General features: G+C 40.6%; 1 protein-coding gene across 1 annotated transcript; it reads left to right on the top strand.

Annotated features, from left to right (window-relative positions):
• Positions 1-6: 6 nt before the first annotated feature.
• Positions 7-8,644, top strand: ruvbl2 (RuvB-like AAA ATPase 2). The gene is made up of 14 exons (XM_021317892.2): positions 7-85; positions 1,552-1,606; positions 1,696-1,751; positions 2,547-2,688; positions 2,837-2,966; positions 3,046-3,112; positions 3,241-3,347; positions 3,451-3,544; positions 4,604-4,822; positions 4,906-5,024; positions 6,981-7,100; positions 7,192-7,321; positions 7,702-7,816; positions 8,314-8,644. The coding sequence occupies exons 2-14, from the start codon at positions 1,552-1,554 to the stop codon at positions 8,337-8,339; spliced, it is 1,380 nt and encodes a 459-aa protein (XP_021173567.1). The 5' UTR covers positions 7-85; the 3' UTR covers positions 8,340-8,644.
• Positions 8,645-9,668: the final 1,024 nt, after the last annotated feature.

The raw sequence follows: 9,668 nt of genomic DNA, 5'->3' as shown, positions 1-9,668 counted from the left end.
TTGTTGTTTCTCTCCGGACACAATAAGGCGGACCCTTTTCAGAAAGAAGCGCCGCTGCCTTTTCACGTTAAGTGTGCTTGTGGAGGTGAGTGCGCACGTTTTAATGTGAAACCTGTAGACTATTCCCCTTGTTGTTTAACTGTTTTACACACGGGTAGAGTTACTTGTGGGCTCAAAGTGAAATGTGTGTGAGGCTGGCCTGCATGGGGTCTATATCACGTTACGTTGTGGCGCTTCAGGTTTAAAGAAAGCTATGAATGGAGTAAGCTAACGCGCTAGCACATCATTAGCTACCGTTAGCCATAGGTATTTATTCCTGTCCTAAATATTCACCACCAGAGGGAACGTATCGCTTGGGTATACCGTTAGTCTTTTACGATTTTTGTTGCTTCACTTATTCTTAGGTCATTAACACGAATAAACGAATAAAACACTAATAAATATAAAGACACTTCCTGCTTGCTAGCGGTGTGCCACTCTTGTTGTGGCACGAGTTGCAGCGGTCACTATGACAACAAACTGAACTCCTAACAAGCCAGGCAGCTTGCTATCCTTTTAAGTGGTAAAGTGGTGTTATTATTGTCACAGAACCTGCTGTGATTATAAATATCATCGTGGCTGCCTGGTGAGGACCACTAAGAGAGACTTTGCAAGTTAAATAGCAGTTTTTTCTCTCTGCCATTAGTTTTATCCCGTTGAAATAACTTCGGTTATTGTAACATTTGTCAGCTAGAACAGTACTCCCTGATTGCAGCAGATTGCTTTTGTCAGCAGGGACAGGCAAAACGGATTTACCTAAATACAGGCCAGTCCAGGAATTGAATTTTGTCAAGGGTTTAAGACTGGGATATGGGTTTATCATTCAGAAAGATAAGAGGTGTAGTCATAAGGCCAGATGATCTGTAATGGAATGGATATACTTATACATTCATACCAATGTATTGGAATGGCCCTGTCAAATTCTGGACCTAAATCCCATGGAGAATCTGGCAAAACCTGAAAGCTGATGTTCACAGACACTCCATCCAGTCTGACTGAATTCAAGCTATTTTGTGAAGAAATGGGCAAGCTAATTCTGTTTTGGTAACACAGCTTTGGCTACTTTAAGAATTAAATGTATTTTTATTAAAAAGGCCCTTCCTGCCCGCTAATGGTATGTCCCTCTTGCGTTGTTGCAGTTGTCACTATGACAACCAACTGGATGGCCAAGACCTCTCTAACGCATCCCTAAATAGCCAACCAACTTAGAAATCTTTTTGTGGTGATTTTGATTGCCGGAAAGCTTGGTAGCTAAATACTGTAAGCTGTGTGTGTATAAGAAGCACAGTGGCTGCTGGTAAGGATCAGTACCGCTAAGGTAACTAGTATATTAAAACCCATCCTTTTTTCCCTGGGTTGGATAAATGCTAGTGCATTAAAATATAGGATGGATGACAAATGATGGAATGTTTAAAATTTAGACCTGTAGAGCAACGTGATTATTGCTCTATAGGTCTAAATGTCATTATTTTAAACTTTGCCATATTTGAGGTTTTTCTACCCCTGGTACAGATGGCGGCAACAAAGGTTCCAGAGGTTCGTGACATCACACGGATTGAGAGAATTGGTAGGAATCCACGTTTACTTTGGATCCTTAATCTGATCTTCTCTTCCAAATGCAGCTAATTTTTTCTCTCTTGTCACCTTGTGCTTTAGGGGCACACTCTCACATTCGTGGACTTGGTCTGGATGATGCTTTGGAGCCAAGACAGGTAGGTAGAATGAGATTTGGGCCATTGGTCCCTAAAACATGACACTTTTGCTGGATGAATATGGGATATTTTTAATTGGCCTGTCATACCTATGATGCATGCACTGCACTTGATACAGTGTTCTAAAAGTACTAATATTGGGTAAAGAAACCTAATTTCTTTCCTCTAGCATTAAGACAAGAAGCCGTATGTGTTATTTCGTATTATATTAAAAAAGAGCAGTTAAAAAAAGTTAATGTCGCTGTGCAGATCAGGTGCTAAAAGAGCCGCTGCATCTCAACCTGTAGCAGAAATGATTGCGTTCTGCCTACGATACATTTCAACCAAAACTGCAATTTGATTTAGACTTTTCTCTGCATTAGCCACAAGCAACAAGAATGGCCTCTAGATAAAGATATCTGTATACAAGGACTATTTAAGACAAGGACTTTTAATTATATAAACTCTAAAACAAGTAATAAAACTAGATTATCTCACTGCTGCAGCTCTCTACCCTTCCATGTGGAGCAAACCCACTTTAAACATATTACTGACACCTAAAGGACTTGTCTGATCCATTAATTGTTACGAAGCCAAAAATTACAGACCTCTGCTATTTGGAAATTGCGTTTGTTTGCGTTTTGGGACCTGATGCAGCACTAGCCAGCAATAATTTTTTTTCTAATGAAAACATGAAAATATATCCAAGCTTGTTTCTGTTGCTAGATAAGTGCAGTTTACTTTGCTAGTAGTAGAGGAGTGAATTAGAATGTGTTCAGTTTGTGCTGAAGGTGACCTGATCCTGTTCACCTGCAGGTGTCTCAGGGGATGGTCGGCCAGCTGGCCTCCCGTCGTGCAGCAGGGGTCATCTTGGAAATGATTAAAGACGGTCACATTGCTGGCAGGGCGGTACTGATCGCCGGCCAGCCTGGCACAGGAAAAACTGCCATCGCAATGGGTAAGAACTACATTGGCAGCTTTCCAGCACACAGTATTTCCCTTGATTAAACATGGTATTTTCTGCTCACTTTGACCTATTTTACATTTTTGTTGAGACAAGAGTTCCTGCTCGATGTTCCATATTTGCTGGCTTTGTCCTCCTGCAGGGATAGCACAGTCACTGGGCCCCGACACGCCCTTCACAGCTCTGGCTGGGAGTGAGATCTTCTCTTTGGAAATGAGCAAAACTGAGGCACTGAGCCAAGCTTTTAGAAAAGCCATTGGAGTGACAATCAAGTAAGAGATTTGTTACGACAGGACTGTAAACTCCCGTGTTTGCATGCAATAAATGAATTTGTATGTTCTTTATTCACAGGGAGGAAACTGAGATCATAGAAGGAGAGGTGGTGGAGATCCAGATTGATAGACCTGCCACTGGAACGGTGAGCTGCTTTAACTGTTGATGTTTCTTTACCCCTGCACTGCATTCATGGTGTTAGAAGACATGCATTATATGTCTAAGGACAACTGAAATGCAAAGATTGACTGAAGATTGACCTGGTTTGATTAGGGGGCAAAAGTGGGCAAGCTGACCCTAAAGACCACTGAAATGGAGACAATATATGATTTGGGTAACAAGATGATTGACAGTCTTAGCAAAGAGAAGGTACAAGCTGGGTGAGTTTGTCTCCTTTTAGTTTCTCCCAGGTTTTTATTATAACAGATACTGAGCTAAACCTCACCAATCTCCTGTCTGTTTCTGTTCCCTTCTCCTCTTAAGAGATGTCATCACCATTGACAAAGCCACCGGGAAGATCACCAAGCTGGGACGCTCCTTCACTAGAGCCAGAGACTACGATGCTATGGGGGCTCAGGTATGCTTCACTTTACTAAAGCCTCTCACATCAGGCTCTTCTGCTGCCTTTCCTGTGTACAATGAAACCTTAGTTCATGCTTTTCAAGCTAAATATCTTATTATTAGTTGCCCGGCAGTGTAGCCCACACACTAATCACACTACATATCCCATAATGCAATACAACTTGGAGTCAGATGCAGTGAAGACGTTTTCCACGTGGCGATGTCATGACAAAGCGATTCAGCCTGGCTGTGCACAGCTTCTCCCCTTCCTCCCTGTGGCAACGCTCCAACCAGCACAAAGTAATGCGAAGTGGGAAACACGTTTTAAACATAAAAATCTATTGTTGCGCACATTTGTATTCACCTGATGACCCTGGATAAAATCCAGTGCAACTAATTGCTCCAGAGGTTTGTTGGAGATTAGTGAATAAACGGCATCATGAAGACCAGGCAGCACACCAGAAAAGTCAGAGGTAGAATGTGGGAAAGATTAAAGCATCATTAGACCATTAAATATCATCCAAACTTGGAGCATTTTGCACATGGAACGTTTGGTGAAGTGTACATATTAAACTACTGGACCTGAGCTGTTAATTGTTATCAGAAGCATCAATGCTTCACCCTGAAAACACCATCTCCATGATGAAACGTGGTTTTCAGTAGCAAAGACGGTGAAGCTGGTCAGAGCTGATTTGAAGATGGATGGATGGAGCCAGATACGTCACAATCCTGGAGGAAAAGCTGTTAGAGGCTGGTAAAATACTTGAGACTGGGGCAGAGGTTCACCTTCCAGCAGGACAAGAACCCAAAAGCTCAGTCAGAACAACAGCCTAGTCAAGATTCAACCCTAAATCCATCTGGGAGTCTGTGATGGGACTTGAAAATGTTGTTTAAAGACACTCCATTCAATCTGATTGAAACTGAGCTATTTGACAAGAATGGGCAAAATTGTTGGTCTCTGAACAAAACTTTCAGGTAAAATGGCAATAGGAGGTGGTTCCTCTGGTGTTGGGCTATAAATGCCCAACACCACTATAAGGCTCAGCGTGATGCTTAATGGTTTTGTTTTTTGTAGACAAAGTTTGTCCAGTGTCCTGAGGGAGAGCTGCAGAAGAGGAAAGAGGTGGTACACACCGTGTCGCTCCATGAGATCGACGTCATCAACAGCCGTACACAAGGCTTCCTGGCTCTCTTCTCTGGAGACACCGGAGAGATCAAGTCTGAAGTCCGCGAGCAGATAAACGCCAAAGTGTGTGAGTGGAGGGAAGAGGGAAAGGCAGAGATTATTCCTGGGGTATGTATGACTGTGTCCCTTGAACTGTTTTCTTCTGCTCACACCTGGTAGAGTTTAACCAGATGTCATGTCTGTGCGTCCAGGTGTTATTTATCGACGAGGTCCATATGCTGGACATGGAGTGTTTCTCCTTCCTGAACCGCGCGCTGGAGAGTGACCTGTCCCCCGTTCTCATCATGGCCACCAACAGAGGCATCACACGGTACAATTAATGCTAATCGAGAACAACACTCATCACTGTACAGTTTAATATCTTCATACATCTGTTTATGAAAATGTCCAGGTTCCATACTCAAATTGTAGCTACACAAAGACAGTTCTATGAATTAGAGTTCTAGTGGATCCTATAAATGATTATTATTATTTAAATTTTTTTTTATTTCCTTTATTTAACCAGGTAAACCCCGTTGAGATCTGGATCTCATTTTCAAGGGGGACCTGGGCAGAAATCTGCAAAACACTACAACCTGGTTACAAAAATAAAACCAATTAATACATATGCACAAACATAAAACAATAAAAACAATTTAAAAGCAGTGACACTGTTTCATAGAAGCTTTTTGTCTATCTTTAAGAACCGCTCAAAATAAGTCCAATGAAATCGTTTCCGACATCTTGAGCTCAGACTGGAGCTGATTCCACGCTGTAGGAGACAACACACTGAATGCTTTCTTTCCTTTATCAGTTTGGGACCCAAACGGGAATGGGATCCACCAGAACTCTAATTCATAGAACTGTGTACACTTGGATAATACTTACTTACAAGTGCGTCACCATAGTTGATGCATCATGATGTTATGTGGTAATCGACCTCTGTGTTCATAATGGATAATAGGTTACATTCACACTGCAGGCTCTGATGCTCAATTCCGACCTTTTTGCTGAAATCACATTTGTTTGAAGTGGCCGTTCATACTATTATCAAATGCGACGGTTCAATACTGCAAAGCGACCCGCATGCGCAGATAAAACACGTCTCACAGCAGCGTGCTGCTTACGGAGGTTATGGTGAATGTAATTGTTTCTAGAAGTGTTCAGTAAAGGTTTCTTTAAAAGAAAAACCTTGGGGAGAAAAACAGATGCTGGCCGGCATCTCTTCTTGTTATTAGAAAGCTGTTGAGCAATGAGCGCCGACAATATTAAGACCATATTATAACAAGACCAAGTAAGGGAAGAAGAAAGTAGCACAGCTGTTAACAATGGAGCACTAATGCCTGCTGCTGTGTGTGGATGTGTAGCTGGAGGTTGTAGATAGGGCTGGGCGATATGGATTAAAAAAATAAATCTCCGATTTTATCATACCAAATCCGAATAATCGATTTTTTTCCTCCTTTTTGTTTCATAAAAAGAAATTAAAGAAATTATTTAAAAACCTTGCTTTTATGTCAACCATTTCGTCTGGGAGTTGACCTGAATTGAAATTGCAACTAAAAACAACCTGTGAAACAGGCTTGTAAAACAAGATGGCAGCAGTGCCATTATAAACAATGAAAATATAACAAAACATTTGCTGCTAGTGGTATTACACATTGAGCTAAGAACAGGCTTCACTGCACTTGTGAACTTTAAACTAAGTTTAAAAAAAAGTAAATGAGTAAATGAAGTACCTCGTATTATAGTAAAAAACAGTTTCTACTTAACAATATTTTGACAATACATTTGCCTAAACATATATTCAGCATCACATGCTGTTCTCTTCATTGAAACCCAATGAGTGTATTGGCAAAATAAAATCCAGATTTTCCAAAAATGAAATCTTAAAGAATTGTAAATTCGAAATAATCGATTAAATCGATTTATCGCCCAGCCCTAGTTGGAGAGTGACGTTAAAGACGGATAAAATGTGACATGACCGCTTTGAAAAACATCTGATACGTATCTGAGTTAGTACCACATATGGAAGTGGCACAAAGCCGATTTTATCGTTTTAATTTCTTTCTTTTATTGGGTGAAAATGTCAGAATCGGGCCGTTCACACTGCCATGAAAAAGACGGATTTGGGTGACATTTCCCTGCTGTGTGAACGTTAGTAACACCTGAGCAACTAGACAGGACCAAATTGCCGTTGATGTATCTCATATGTTTATGTATACCTGTTAGGTTGGCTTAGTGTTACTGGTACTGTTTGAGTCATTTACTGACTTTAATGTTCATGCAGAATCCGTGGAACAAACTACCAGAGCCCTCATGGCATCCCCATCGACCTGCTGGATCGCTTGCTTATTATCGCCACCTCTCCTTACACAGAGAAAGAGACGAGGCAGATCCTAAAGATCCGGTAAGCATCGTTACCCGCCATCCGCTTCCAAAGGTCGCTTGTGGTTGCCCAGCCACAAACGGGGAAGTAAATCTGCGTCTTTACGTTTTAGGTGTGAAGAGGAGGACGTAGAGCTGAGCGAGGAGGCCCACACGGTCCTCACTCGGATCGGCATGGAGACGTCGCTACGCTACGCCATCCAGCTGATCAGCACAGCGGGGCTGGTCTGTCGTAAACGCAAGGTAGGCCCAGTGGAATGCGCCTATATCTGCATCAGCATCGGTATCAGGCCGACTTTAATAACCAATGTTTATTTCCATCTTGTTGCCACTTGTTACGTGTCTCTGGAGAGGTGGGGTTGGGCATATGGTGTTAGTTTGGGCATGAGGCAGTGATGGTGATGCAGCGCAGCATGGGGCTGTTTAACTGAAGCAGAGAAGCAATGTCACTGATGTGGTCACTCCTTTGAAAATGTAGAAAACTGTGTATAATATCCTTAAATGTGGGTTATCAACCACAATGGCATTATTAATATTGGACATTGAGATCAGCTCAAATGTTCCCTGATGTTTCTAACTTAAATGTGAGCCGTTTGGTCATGACTGCCCTTGGTTTTCCTCAGGGGACAGAGGTTCAGGTGGAGGACATTAAGAGGGTTTACTCTCTTTTCTTGGATGAGGCCAGGTCCTCCCAGTACATGAAGGAGTATCAGGATTCCTTCCTCTTCAATGAAACACGTGAGTTTCTGTGTGTGTGTGTGTGTGTGTGTGTGTGTGTGTGTTCCCAACTCAACAGTTCACCCATATGTTTTATATTCAGCTTAAATTCAGAGGAAAGCCAGCAGCCATGAAGGAGGGCTTTGGGGTTAATGTGCTCACTAAAACTGTTTCACATAGTATTTATTGGACTGTAGTTTCCCTTCAGATTAGAGAAGAAAGCGCGCAATCGTAAAACTAAGTTCACAGGTGTTACTAAAGATTTATATATCAGGAAGTGATAAATAATCATTTGTTGGTTAATAATCAGATTGAGATGAGAAGAACATGTATTAACGAGTGATATAAGATCAAAATGATTCCAGCAGAGCTCAGCCCATTTGCTCTGCTCTTGCTGTACCATGATATTTCTGAGACATCTCGTCGCAAAATACATTCAGTGTATTTTTCAGCCAAAAGTGACTGTAACCTCAGACAGGTGAACAAATAAGTGAAGTGTTTTCATTTTTTCATTACAGAAACGGCTTCCATGGACACGTCATAATGGAGAACGCCCTGAAGTGTTTGGTTTTTGTCCGTTTTTTTGTCATTCACAGTTAAAGTCTGTTCAGTTCTGGTTCGTAGATTGGACTTTAATGTAAGTCTGCAATGAAAACAGAAAATGAATTCAGGAATGTTCTCAGTTTTGCTTAAATGTTACAGCTGTTGTAAATTGAATTTATGTGAACATTGGACGTGGAAATTTGGCCTTATTTTGGATAACCTGAATACCACAAATGTGTCGATCATTAATGCCTATCCATTAATTTTCTGTTTGTTATTCAAACCCTGTCTTTGGTTGTTTTTTGTTTTGTTTTTTTGACAAAAAATTAAAAAGCTTTTATAATCAGTTTTTCTAATTTCTGTCTGTTATAACCACTACAAAGCAGAGATTCAGATGATATCATTACATCACATGTTCGGGCTGCAAATAAAAACGTGTGGGATATTGAGATCCCTTTAAGAGGTCAGATAAGAATAATGGTAAATCATATCTATACAATGAATTTTTGAAAATAAGAAAATACTTAAAGTAGATCAAAGCAGCTCATTTGCCGATAATACTGCTGTTATACCCTTGTGTAATTGACTTGCTAGCATAATCAATGGGGTCACAAGTGTTTCACTGTTATGTGTGAAACAGAAAATCTGGGATTTGTCGATTTTGATTGTATAAAATGAATATACCTGAGCTTCAAACTTCAACACTGCTGTAAATTTGCCACTTTCAATCCACTTTAAGTAGTATTAATCATTAATTAAAAAATTACGTAATTGTTTAGTTTGCAAATTTTCTAAGAATCGTTCTGCCACAAGAGGGAGCTCTAGGATCACTTGTTGAGATTCCACCAAACAGGTGAAACAGCAGGCTGGTTGGTGCCATTGCATCCTAATAAGCCATTTAAATAGCATTATGAGCATTATTGAAGCATCTGCTCCCTGAATTATTTTTATCATCGACTCATCTTTCACACATACAACATTAATTTGTAATTCATATCTACATAATTAGTTGATCTCATCTTTGCCATTTTGTCAGAGCTGCATTAGACGTCTGTCTGGCGTTCCATCCTAATTTGCCTCATAGGAACATCACAGTAACTGAATAAAAGTCATATCTAGAAAAGCTTAACTTAATACTGGACGAGGTGCACTATGCAGTGCATCTTGTTACAGATAAGCGGTTGTACCCCTTAGAGCTAAAAGAATTTATAGCCGCCAACCCCAGCAACGTTTCAATGGGAGAAAGCCAAGAAAAAATAGCACAATTCTTGAAACAATCACAAATTGAAAACAAATAAATCTCTAATCTCTCTAATAACCAATTACATTT

The sequence above is a fragment of the Fundulus heteroclitus genome, chromosome 11 (assembly GCF_011125445.2).
Source record: "Fundulus heteroclitus isolate FHET01 chromosome 11, MU-UCD_Fhet_4.1, whole genome shotgun sequence".
NCBI classification, from domain to species: Eukaryota; Metazoa; Chordata; class Actinopteri; order Cyprinodontiformes; family Fundulidae; genus Fundulus; species Fundulus heteroclitus.
Note: the sequence above shows the minus strand (reverse complement) of the source record. Positions and strands in the feature narration are given on the sequence as shown.